Below are 13,599 nucleotides of genomic sequence, written 5' to 3'. Positions count from 1 at the left end.
TATGTACGGTTGAGAAATTAAAAATTAATACACAGCTAAGGTTGGTTGATATATTTTAATTTACTCTGCTTCAAAAGTCTTTATGTATATTATCTAAACGGTCTTTTGTATTTTTATTATTTACATGATATTCTACTACACATATTAATTGAAAGGATTGAGATCGAAAACTCCATTAAAAAAAAAGCTTATTTATCTTTTCTAGAGTGTTTTAAAGTTCACATCCATTAAATTTAACAAATCAAAAATTTCTAACAATCATCATATGCGACCGTATCAGTTTCTACTGATTCTCAACCCAACTACAGCATATATAATACTATAACCCTTACCTTTAGTCGTTGATGAGATATTTTCTCATAGATACATGTGGGTCAAGTTGATCCAGCTTACTATTTATGTTTTAGAATGGTATTTTCGAAGTAACTACATGTCAAATTGATGGCTTCTGGAAGTTTTCTGATTTCATTAGTGGTTTAGGTTGGATTTGATTGCAAGTAAACGCATAAATAATGCTATTAGGGGCAATGTCTCAACGGAGGAGTTCAACTTCTTTTTGATTCGGAGATCGAAAGTGTAATATAGGTCATGAAGAATATTTTTTAATAGATTGTCATATGTTTGAAATAGATTGTACAGAGCTAATTCCAATGATATAGCTTCCTGAAGATTGGTATAGTTTCTCCAATCTACTAGATGATAGGGGTCATTTTCTCTAATTTGTTTCTTACTCCTACTGTTTCCAAATAATTTATTTTTTAGTGTTTTCACACATACGAAGAAAAAAACAATTCTTGGGTTCACCCCTTAGGGATGAATCCATTCATTCATCCTTTTTAATTTACCAATTAGAATTTGACATATCATCTATTTAAAGAATAAATAAATTAAATCACAAAATCTAAATCTTAACCACTATTTTATCAACCCAAACCAAAATATAATTTTGTTCACAAAATCTAAACTCTAACCGCTATTTTATCAACCCAAACCGAAATATAATTTCGTTTTAATCACAAAATCTAAACCCTAACCACTATTTTATCAACCCAAACCAAAATATAATTTCGTTTTAATCACAAAATCTAAACCCTAACCATTATTTTATCAACCTAAACCAAAATATAATTTCGTTCAATCACAAAATATAAACACTAACAACAATTTTAAAAACCCAAACCAATAATTTCTTTAATAAAAATTCTACAGAATTTGTTTCCTTAATTTGTTTTGTTTTATTGATTTTAATTTATTTGTTCATTAAATAGATGATATGTTAAATTCTAATTTGTCAATAAAAAGGGGGTGAAATGAATGGATTCACCCCTTAGGGGTGAACCCAAGTATGTTTCTTAAAAAATATATTATATTAATAGTTGTTTATAAATATATTATTTTATTTTTAATTTACAGTTTTCTATAATTCTAAACCAATAGTATTCAATTATTTTTCTCGAAATTTACAATACATCAATAATAATTAATAAATATTGCATTAAAAACCTAAAAAGTTTATTTTTTGAAATAAACTTTTTTTAAAAAAAATCTATCATTTAGAACAGCGGAAATATTATTTCTCAACGTACTAATTTAAAGGCTGACTTTTGAACATTTTTTGGTCGATCTATATCCTCCTGATTAGACATTAAAGAGTAGTTTTCTAAGTAAAATGTGGTTTGAGAAAAACAAACAAACATAATTGCAAGTGGACTTACTAAACCCAACTTTTATAAGTGAAAATGTTTGTTTATAATTGGTTTCATTAATTGGGAATTTAAAAACTAAAATCCAACAACCAATTCTTTTTTTGTAACTCGATGTGTTAAATCGTGTGAAAGTTGACTGAAAACAATGAGAAGTGGTGATGTACCACGATATATATATTTCTAAATATTAATAAATCATTGGGAAGTAGTGCTACACCGAAGTTGATTCTAATTTTTAACATAAGAATATACAAGGCACATGGACCGTTTCTTGTTTAGTCAATAAATCATTTATATAAATTTAATACTTAATTTGATATGTTTACATGGAACGCAAACAAACAAGAACCAAAATAAAAAAACAACGTTTTACCAACAACAAAGAAAAAAACACATTAAAAATATTATTGCAAGTATATACACCATAATCAATCAATGGTTTGAACCGGCACATAGAAACGAAGAAACCATTTCGTTTCTGAAATCCAAATATATTGGATACGGACAACGGATATTGCATTCACAGCAAATTGGACGAGATGCAAAATTGTTGCGTTGAAAAAGCAGTTCACCACCAGCCAATGAGATAGTTAGAACAGGCTTCAAATATGTTTATGTGCCAAGTAAACAATTTATATGAAGCATGATGCAACATTTATATAGAACCCTTCTTTTCTTCTAATTGCTAATTTTCCCTCGCATAACTCACACTAATTTGCGTCATTTGCCTCATCTCCATGATAAAATATGAGGTAATGTTCATCATGTTTATACTTTACTATACAACATATAATAAAGTCGCATTCAATGGAGTTTAGAACCTTATTAACGCCCATTAACTTGCAAATGTGGCAGATCGGCCTCTCTTTGGGATCTAAAGCTAGAAATAAAGGTTGTTAATGACCTTGATAATTAATGGCTCAGAAATCGAGGCATGCACTATATTTAGAGAGTAGATGGTATCCTTGTTGTAACAATCCTCGTTGGTAGACTCATAGCTGAAACTAGTACTTCAGCGATTACAAGCATGACAGGTGAATACGTTTTCCACATTTGCAGCTTTTTGTTTAAGTGGATGTGGATGCAATTGATGGAACTTTTTACGAGAAGCAAATGCATATTTTTCGTGTAGGATGAAATCTCATTCAACAAATGCAAAATAATCTCAACCTCATCAATTTCCTAAGTTTGACCAGCCTTATAATATGGATCTAGGCCAAGTAAACAATTAATATGAAGCGTGGTGCAGCAATCTTTGCACTTATAAAACTCTTATTTTCCTCCAATTGCTAATTTTCTCTCACATGATTCACACCAATGTGAGCTATTTGCCTCATTTCCGAGACAAAATGTGAGGTATTGTTCATCGTGCTTATACCGGGCATAAAACCCAAATTCGAAAATCGATCTGAAACGATCAAAACATACGGAACCGAATCCGAACAAAATAGTCATAAAACCCAAGCGGATGATAAAATTTTCTCCCCAAATTACCCGATCCGAAAACCAAAAATAAAATTATATTTCCAAAAATATTAGTTATATTTAGTTGTAATTTTATAACAAAATCAAAATATCCTAAATAACCTAGATCTCAAAAAACAAAAATAGTTATATTTGTTGAAATTATATATATTTTTGCAAATTTTAACCAAATTTTAGGAAGGTTAAACTAATTTTTATTTAAATTGAACAATTTTTTAGTTTTTTCCCCAAAATTGATCTGAATCCGATATTTGTCCGAACTGAAACCGAACCGAAGACTCATAAAATCCAAACAAATAATAAACTCTCCTACTAAACCCGAATATATCCAAACCAAAACAGAACAAAAGAATCATAAAATCAGAACGTACAATAAAATTTTCTACCCAAATCTGCATATATCCGATCCGAATCAGATTCGAAATCTGAATGTCCAGGCTCACTAAACCTAATGATTTCTATAATATCTAAAAATAAATACAGAAACAGTGTGGTTTCTATAATAGAGAAAAATAAGTCGAACATGCTCATCTCTAATGATCGCTCATCTCTAATGATCAAAAGATGGGATGTCACGCTCTGTCTATTTTCACTATTACACGATTCACTTAGTTTCATATAATTGAACCGACAATTGTATCATTTTTTAAAAATTATTCTTTTACGGTTTTGTAAATTACGTGATTTTAGAAGTTTTGGGGGTTTGGATGAACGATTGAGAAATTTTATCGTCAAATCAATTTGGAAACCGAGTGATTTATATAATAGTAAAAAATAAGTCGAACATGCTCATCTCTAATGATCAAAAGATAGGATGTTACGTTCTGTTTATTTTCACTATTAGACGATTAACATAGGTTTATACATAATTAATCTGACAATATATAGTATCTTTTATTGATAAGAAAACAAAAATCTGTAAAAGCTTATATATTAGCCTTGGAAAAAACAATTAAGAAAAGACGTAGAGAAACCTAGCAATAGCTAAATAGCTACCATTATATATTTCGTGTATTTATTATCTCATGATAGCCGGTTAAGTAAAACAAAAATGGGCAAATTTTAACGTTCAAGTGAGCCACTAGCTATTGAATCTTCTTCGGCCATCTTTTATTGGGAAACAATTGATCCCCCAATTGCAAAAATACACGAGAGATTGTTATGGGGAATTCTGGTGATTTTGATGTTAGTTTTCACTTACAACTTGCAAGCTTATTTGAAGATCTGTGATTTGCTTGTGTACAATCTCTCAAACATGTCCATTTAGTGCATTGAGTTTCACAATAAACGTTACAGAGATTGCTATGGGGATATATATCTTGTGGTTGCAGGTTCAATGTAAGTAAAAGCCTAGACAATATCACTTCTATGTCTTTTACTTAAAGATATGTTAGAATCTTAATATAGTGTTGTTCTATTTATTCATATATCTGTAGCCACATTTGCAGCGGGTCAAGATGTTTGAGACGATCAAAAGAAAGCATTTGATTGATGCTTATGACTTTAGTGGAAAGGTTCTTGAATAAGTTGCCTCAGGGGGGTTAGATACAATGGTAGGAGAGCACGGGACACAGCTCTCTGGAGTACAGAAACAGAGGATAGCGATTGCCTGAGCAATTCTTAAAGATCCCTAAACCCTAAATCCAAAAGAGTGTGGTTCAAGAGGCTTTAGATAGAGTGATGGATTATAGATTGAAGAAACAAAGAGTTCATGCTTCTTTATGTTTTAAAGAGATACGAGTAGTTTACTGAAACTGATACTTAGTTGACTCCTCTCACTCCCCCTAGATTCCTCACCAATTACTCGATAAAGACTCACAGATAAGACATAGACCAAACCAACCATGGTAGAGATTGCTATTACGGGCCATATCATTTTTTCGTCTATATAAAGTAGGAATGATTCTGAGAATTATTGTTTGCTCAAACAACAGTAATCACTTTAATCCATTTCCCAATTCATTCACATGTACTAAATTGTTTTGTTTATAAAAATATACAAGATTCAACATCTAAGACAAGACCCATTTGTGTTACAGAGAACCAAAACTTTCAACCTTTCAAAACTAAGCTTACAAGAAATTGCTGCATTATTATAGAACATGGAAGACTGTGGCTGAACATGTGAATGTGAGAAATCTGTGAACGTTTTCACAAATCCCATTAAACTATTTTAGTCCAAAGTTTCATCATGATTTCAATAAATTAGTCCCATTACGCACAAATGACAAAGACAACAAGATGTTGACAAATAGAAGAAAGAACACAGGAAAATTCACCTCCAGAAGAAACAATGTTGAAAATTAGAGCAAATATACTCCAACTAAAGACAGCGAACTAATAGAAACAACAAAACCATGTTTTTAAGACCAAACAAAATGAAGAATAGATGTGTAAAGCTAGTTAAAGTGAGAGAGAGAGACCGTCAATTAGATAAGGTTGACAAAAAACAAAGTCTGATTCTGATAAGAGCACAAAATGATCGTCTCTACCTTTTTTCATCTCCTTGTCCGTCTGATTCTGAATCTGAGTCTGATAGACAATAATTTTCTGGCTGCACCAATGGAGGATGGCCTGACTTGAGTTGTTTTAAATCGTTAACATCAAGATTCTCTACGTGGTTTACAAAGGTGCGAACGCTACAAGTTTCTGCCTTAAATGCTTCACCAAAACCTTGGGTTTCTACACGTTGGAGAGTGTTCGATTCGGGATTGAAGTAGAAAACATAAAACGGTTGTTTAGATGTGTACTTGCGTATCGAAAACACTATTTCACCCGAAACAGTGGCTCCAGCAATGGAAAGGTGACGACGGAAGAATGTATCATCGGTCCAAGTGTAGGCATATTTAGACCATTCCTGTTTCTCAACATCCTCTAGAACCCACACATGCAACTCATTAGTGGCATCAACATCGAGATTTTCCTCCAAATACTTATCAAGATTCTTCCCAGCCATATGATTAATCTCATAAATGTCGACATCATCCTCCCAATAAATCATAGCTAATTTGCCCTTGTAGTTTATCAATCGACAAATCCTCTCTACGTCAATATATGTGAATTTCTCAGACCTAACATCAAAGCAAACTATCACATAATCAGACTCTAGCTCATTTCTCTCAGCTAAGAAATACAAAACCCCATTGATGCATATCCCATCACCCTTAATACCAGGTCGTGGTACGGGACATTTGATCTTTCTCCATGTCAGATCTCCATCTCCTAATGTAAGTATTTTATGACGACCAGGATCAGATGGATAAGCAATGGACAATGCCTTGTATTGCTTGCCAATCGGGTCAAACCCGAAAAAGCTATACGCCTTTCTGTAAGTATACCGATTAGGTAAGATCACATACCGTCCTGTGTTGGGGTTACATATTAGAGGTCTAGCCACGTATCGATCACCATAGATATATATCAAGCCAGAGGCGTAGCCAATTGAAAAATATCTTGGGTCGTAAGAATGATTGATTGGTATTAACTTGTCTGGAGAGAACTTCACATGAAATTCAGCGGCTGCTACAAGAGTTGGCGACGATTTCTCATATGGATTCTCAAGCTGAGGCGATGAGAAGAATTTCATACTGTAATCTTCTTCAATTCCGTAGTCTGCGATGGCGAATAAGAGACTCGGCTTAGCGGAGGACCTGGTCTGGAACAACTTCCTGAAGTATGGACTAGCAAACATTGATGCCCATTGCTTCGACACGCAACGAAACCTTGCCACTGACTTTGAAGATAATCTCAACATTATCTCCTGGATGAGATAAGTTGTTCTGAAAGATGAATTCACGAAGAAGGAAAGATCTGTTAAAAAGTAGTAAGCCCTAGAAAAACCAATGAACAAACGACGTAGAGAAAACCTAGCAATACGACACCTAGCTCCAAAACTGGGCTAATTTTAACCTTCAAGTGGGCCACTAGGCACTAGCTATTGGATCTTCTTGTTGGAGTTTGAGCCTTTGTAAGGAAAAGTTGGGCTTTGTGTTTTTAGGTAAATGGGCTGCAGCTTTGGTTAAGGACAAGCAAGAGAAAGTGTTTCTGGTTAATTAGCTTGAGGTTGAAGTTTAGTTAAAGTAAAGTAGTACAAGTAAGTGTGTGTGTTGTGTAAGATTGTATCCAAGTTTTATTATCAATGTAGTCTTCTAAAATTCTTAAACTAGTGAACTAACTTTTGTGAGTGCTTTCAACATTTATTTCAGTCATCTTTTCTTGTGAAGGGGGTTTTAAGAAACCATTGATCCCACAAATTTATATATAAATTTGGTAAAAAAAAAAAAAAAGAGTTCTATGATTTGTTTGAGTTGGAACATATATAGAGGTTGATCTGAGGATGAGTTTTGGTGATTTGATTGAAGCTTTTACTGAACAAGTTTATTTTGAGGATTTGTGGATTTGCGTTTTAGCTAAGTTGCTTGTGTACAATCTCTCAAACATGTCCATTTAATTAGTGCAGTGAGTTTCACAATAAACGTTACAGAGATTGGTATGGGACCCTACATATGTGTATATATAAACATACACATACAGACTGAAATGTGCACTCTTCGTTTTAATTTTCCAGCTTCCCAAGAAGGCTTAGTTAAATAACTCTCATCTGCAATTTGTGTTAATGGATTTAATTCATAATGATGTGATCTAGTCGTAATTGTTTATTGAGTCCTTAAGTGTTAGTGGCAAATAAACTATGGGCTAAATTCTATTTTCATATTATTATTACGATAACGTTAAGAAAAAAAAATATATTACATCAATGTAGAGAGTCATTGTTTTTCATTCTGTATACAAGATGCAGCTAAGATGGTTGACAAAAACAAATAAGCCCAATTAAAATAATAAAAATACAGCTTTGGTTGTTGATATATTTAATGTACTCCATTTTAAAAAAAAATCTTTATATATCGGCCATTAAATATCTCAATGGTCTTTTTTTTTACAAAGTCTCAACAGTAGTTTTTATTATTATTTACGTGATTCTGATCGATAACATTGCATAATATTATAATAACATAAGTTGCAGATAAAAATTCGTAGAATTAAAACTTACGCAATGAAAAACCATAGAATGAAATTATTTTTAAGATATGTTGATTAGATACATTTTGCAGAATGACAAAATAAATATGATATTAACAATATATACATAGATATAGATATATTTATATTTATTTCTATTTAATAAACAAAATAAAGATTTTAAAAAATTTAATAAATTTTGAGTAATTCTCAATACTAAAAACTGTAAGATTATTAGAGTTTATTAAAAAAATGTGAAAATGTTTTTTTGTATTATTAACGATATAATTTTTGTGTAAACAATATATTTTTTTTTTTACATTTGCTAATATTTAGTATGTGTATAATAATAACAAATTATTGTGCAAATAAACAACTATATACCCTTTTTGCATAATAAATTTGTATTTATAACTTTAGGTGAAAATAAAAATCATGCGTTTTTGCGTTTTCTAATGCAATTATGCAGATTTTTTTTATTGGCAAATTTCTTGTATAATCGCCTTAGAAAACGTCATTATACCATTATGCGTGTTACCAATCAGAACCAATATCTTCCTATTCATATATCAATCAAAGGCATAGAGATTAGAAAACACAAAAAAAATACTTTTTGTATAGTTTATAAAGTGTTTTAAAGTTCACATCAGTTTAGATTTTTTATTTTTTATTTTAACATCTTTACTCTTATATTAGATGGTATAAGGGTAATACAAAGTGTTAACCAACCAAGATGGTGGTGTAGTATAAGACTGAAACAGAGGGTCTCTTGCATGGACATGAGATGCTAAAGCATCAGCTGCAGAATTCCTTTCACGATTGACAAATTCCAGCGAACAATACGGCAACTTAAGCATCCAATGACGTATGTCGTAGATGAGGGTGCCGAGCAGACTATGATCTTCACCGTTGTTGATCAATGTAACAAGACTCTTACTGTCGCTTTCGAACCAAACATAACGCAGTCCATGAGCCCAAATTACTTGGAGTGCATGGAGAAACCCGAGGGCCTCCGCATGTAATGAACAGGTCGATGACTGAAGTTTTGCATTCCCACAGAGAACTATATGGCCATTACACTCCCGTATTGTCCACCCAGAACGTGTATAAGGGCTCCCTTGCGTATAGCCACTATCAAAGTTACATTTAACCCATCCTTCAGGAGGAGGATTCCACTGGCTGCTATCTCGTCTTGAGGTTTGTATAGGATTTGTCGCCACATGCACATTTGTGTTTTCCGTTGTCTCATTGGCATTGAGCCATTCTGTTGCATCTTGAATTCCTTTCCTTGCTTCATAGTCCGGCGATTGACACTTCTGTTGAAATAAGAACACGTTTCTCGATTTCCAAAGTCGCCACATAATCCAAAAGGGAAGAAACCGGTCAAGAGAGTTTGTTGTTTGTGTTTTGCTCAGCTGGATCAAACGATTTAGATTGTCTTCAAAGGAGCTTGGTGGTCCCCATTGGTTGCCAATAATAATGTTTGCACTGCGCCATACCGACTGGGTATATGGACAGTTAAACATTATGTGATGGATCGTTTCTTCTTCAATACAGCACCGTTGACATATTGGGTCCGCATCAATGTTTCTTGAACGCAGTCGTGTATTTGTTGCTAGTGCTCCTGTTACACATCTCCACAAGAAGTGTTTAATTTTCGGGGCAACATGGAGTTTCCAAATCGCTTGTTTTACTTCAGTCGATCCAGGTGGGGGTTGTATTGCCTCCTCCTCAAGAAGATCCTCATGTGTTGCAACCCAATAACCCGAGCGAACTGTATATTCGGCATTTTGAGTGTAATCTCATTCAAACGTATCCTCTTCCGCATAAAAATGATAGTAAAAAGATAATAAAAATGAAAAAGAGAAATAAAGAAAAAAGGGCAAAATTGTATTAAAGAATGTTGAATAGTGAAAAAAAAGATGAAAGTGTCTCTTTTGAAAATAATCTTGCCAAAAGTATAGCAAAGTGAAACTCACTCAATTATGAATAACAAAGTAGCATGATAATTTTATAAAAAAAAATCACATTAACCCATATTACGAGTTTTGTTCTCATGTTTTGACAAAGTGAAATGGAGGTTTCACAAATTAGCTAATTATGTTATTTCAGACCAAAATACCATTAACAAACTACTTTTCTTTTTTTTTGTTACGTGTCTTAACTTTTCTACAACCAAACTACATGAAAAAAATATATTTTTTTTCCTTAAATATGTATAAAATATTTAAAAAATCAGAAATTTAAGAAGAAAAACCGAAATAATTCAGGAATGAAATTGATTTTAATTTTATCCTAAAATCAAAAGAATTATTTTCTTAAATCAGAAATTTTATGGTGAAGTAATTGCTTTTGCTTCATTATCAAGTAGAAAGATTATAGTTAGATTAAGTGAAATTGTGGAGAAAAAATTAGTAGTTTGTGAGATTTGCTATAGTGAGTTTGTGGGTTTGAGAGGACATGACTCCGCGTATTGAAATGTCATTCATTGAATGGTGATACTGGATAGATAACAAGAACTAAGTTTCAAATTTAAAAATATCTACTTTTGACTTTCTAATGAAATGTTTCAAATTTTGAAAATTCCAAGTCTTTTTGACGTTACATCGTCTCTATATATCTCGGTTTTTCACTTAATAAGTTCCATATTTTTCACCTATAGAGGAATTTCATGACATCTCTTATAAAACATTAATGATTTAGTCTAATAAACCAGATGAATTTTTTTTGATAAAAAGTGTTCGCTTTAATATATAATAATGTATAGATATTACATCAAACGCACATGAACAATGTTTTCAAGAAAACCAAACAAAAAATATATGTATATATATATATATATATACAACAACAACAACACAAAAATATATACATAAAGAAAAAGTGGTGCAGACTTACAGGTACAACTAACATTTTAAAAGAAAACGGATAACTCAAAGGTTGTCGACGTGTATTGTAGGGTTTCCCTTACTTCAAATGTTTACTAGAACATAGAATATAAGCAATCCTATCCACTGTGGCTACCAAAAATATTGGATACGGACAACGGATATTGCACATACAGCAAATAGGCCGAGAAGCAGAATTGTTGTGTTGCAAACTAATATCAACCTCACCAATTTTGTAAGTTTGACCAGCCTTATAATATTGATCTGGGCCAAGTAAGCAATTAATATGAAGCGTGGTGCAGCAATCTTTGCAATTATAGAACCCTTCTTTTCCTCCAATTGATAACTTTCCCTCACATAATTCACACCAATCTGAGTCACTCACCTCATCTCCATGACAAAATGTGAGGTAATGTTCGTCATGCTTGTACCTTACCATGTATGGTAAGGTTGCGCATTCAAAACATATAATAAAGTCACATTCAATGCAGTTAAGTACCTTCTTATCTTTCGTTGACTTGCAAATGTGGCACATTGGCTTATCTTTTGGGTCTAACGATAGGAATAAGGGATGTCGATGGCCTTGATAATTGAACGGCTCAGCAGTCGAGGCACACACTGCATCTAGTTTAAAGTAACAATTTCGGTTATAACACGAATATCCGAAACCATTACTCTTACGCATACAAGCACTGCATTTGAAGAAAGCGTTTACATGATCACCCTTTTGTGTAAGGGGATGGGGATGTAATGGATGGACCTTTTTACGTGGAGCATATGCACATGTTTCGTGTAGGATGAAATCACATTCCACACAAACATAAATATTTCCTTCGTTGATTGGAAGGACACACGCTTGACAAAATTTGTTTCCAACGTAAACTCCACTTATGTCAAATTTCAGATGATGGTGATGATAAAAATGGAATATTTCTCCATCAGCTAACCTCCTGAAGGACTCAACGTCTTCTAATTCTTCTGGTACTTCCGCGAGTTCTTTACCATCCCATATATCCTTACGTAATGCACATCTTACGTGAACGACATAGCCACTACACACATTGCAAGTGTATGCACCATAATCACTATCAACCATTTGACGGCAAACTCCACAAGACTTTTCTTCAAAAGGAAGGGAAGAAATAAAAGAGACACGATGGTGGTGACGGGATATTCTTATGGTTTGTGGGATATAAATACAATCACTATGGGCTACGAAATCGCATATAGGGCAAACGTAGGTGAAATGGAGTTTATTTATCAAACCACAAATATTGCAGGTTAAGGAAGCTTGTCTAGGGAAAAGGGTGAGAGTATGGTCATGTCTTTTTGGCTGGTCTATAAAAAAGGGTATTTTTGACTGAGCACAAAGGACATGCATATAACTGTCGCAAAGAGCACAAAAATAAATCATATAGGTTGCTCTTTTTCTACAGTAGATGCAATGGTCAAATCTATATTTAGAATAGAAGAGTTGGAGAGAATGTTTGGTGTGGGTAGGATAACTAATCTCAAGTGGACACTCGACGCATTCTTTGTGGAACCTTTTATCACACGTGGCACAAAAATAATAGTCTGTACCGATGGTTTGGATAGAGCAGGAATAGCACTCATCGCCTTCTTCTGCTTCCGGATCAACTTCTTTGTTGTTGCACCAAAACAGAGGGAGTACATGATGATTGTTGCTGGTCTCATCAAAGAGAGGGGAAGAACTGTACTTGGAAAGGATATGATTAGTTACCTCATCTTCCACCTCATCATCAAGAGAATTCAATAATATACGGGTTCGGAGTCTAGGGCATAAGAAAAGAGGTTGAGGAGGGAGATCGTAGACGGAATCAATGGATTGTTTATCAAAGGAGTTTGAGGTTTGTGTTTGTGGTAATGGTTTTATAACGTTGCGGTATACAAGAAATGGTTTCCCATTAAATTCCACTTTATGAAATTCTCCGAACAAGTCCATGGCTGCTCAATCGGAGATTCTTTTTTTTCTTTGGTTTAGGATATATATTGTTATTCTCCTTCATTCCGATATATACAGATGCATACACATAGTAGTCACAGACATGACGTTTTACTTTCCAGCTTTTCATTTGCAATTTGTGTTTTTGAATTTCGTTAATAAATATTCTAATACATCTTAATGTACAAATTAATTAAATTAACTCTCTACATTCATATACAGCTAGGTTGAAAAAGCCAAAACACAACTAAGCTAATAATACAGCTGGTTGATATTTTAGTTATTTAGATGAATAAATATTACAAATTTTATTTTTTCACTAGGGATTGGTCGGCTCTACGCGCCGGTTACTTTTTATAAGCAAGTTTTAATATATTTAATACTATCATTGAATATGTGAACAAAGTATAGTCTTGACATCTATATACTGGTACTATAATTCATGTGATTTTGTTTTAGTTTTTTTTGTTTTTGAAATTACATGATGTACTTTTTTCAAGCAATAGATTAGCAAGTAAAAATAACGGTGATTACAGTA

At 32.9% G+C, this 13,599-nt stretch overlaps 3 protein-coding genes and 1 pseudogene across 4 annotated transcripts; all 4 read right to left on the bottom strand.

Moving 5' to 3' along the window:
• Positions 1 to 2,146: 2,146 nt before the first annotated feature.
• On the bottom strand, positions 2,147 to 3,091 carry AT2G02670 (annotated as a pseudogene). The gene has a single exon.
• Positions 3,092 to 5,614: 2,523 nt separating this feature from the next.
• Positions 5,615 to 6,945, bottom strand: AT2G02660 (F-box associated ubiquitination effector family protein; the record flags this gene model as incomplete). The annotated part of the gene is made up of 1 exon (NM_126321.2): positions 5,615 to 6,945. One exon carries the CDS (start codon positions 6,943 to 6,945, stop codon positions 5,680 to 5,682), a length of 1,266 nt encoding a protein of 421 aa, NP_178369.1. The 3' UTR covers positions 5,615 to 5,679.
• Positions 6,946 to 8,902: 1,957 nt separating this feature from the next.
• Positions 8,903 to 10,038, bottom strand: AT2G02650 (Ribonuclease H-like superfamily protein; the record flags this gene model as incomplete). The annotated part of the gene is made up of 2 exons (NM_126320.1): positions 8,903 to 9,984; positions 10,023 to 10,038. The coding sequence occupies 2 exons, from the start codon at positions 10,036 to 10,038 to the stop codon at positions 8,903 to 8,905; spliced, it is 1,098 nt and encodes a 365-aa protein (NP_178368.1).
• A 1,139-nt stretch (positions 10,039 to 11,177) lies between these two features.
• On the bottom strand, positions 11,178 to 13,158 carry AT2G02640 (Cysteine/Histidine-rich C1 domain family protein; the record flags this gene model as incomplete). The annotated part of the gene is made up of 1 exon (NM_126319.2): positions 11,178 to 13,158. Exon 1 carries the CDS (start codon positions 13,059 to 13,061, stop codon positions 11,178 to 11,180), a length of 1,884 nt encoding a protein of 627 aa, NP_178367.1. The 5' UTR covers positions 13,062 to 13,158.
• Between the last annotated feature and the right edge of the window lie 441 nt (positions 13,159 to 13,599).

The sequence above is a fragment of the Arabidopsis thaliana genome, chromosome 2, assembly GCF_000001735.4.
Source record: "Arabidopsis thaliana chromosome 2, partial sequence".
Classification (NCBI taxonomy): Eukaryota; Viridiplantae; Streptophyta; class Magnoliopsida; order Brassicales; family Brassicaceae; genus Arabidopsis; species Arabidopsis thaliana.
Note: the sequence above shows the minus strand (reverse complement) of the source record. Positions and strands in the feature narration are given on the sequence as shown.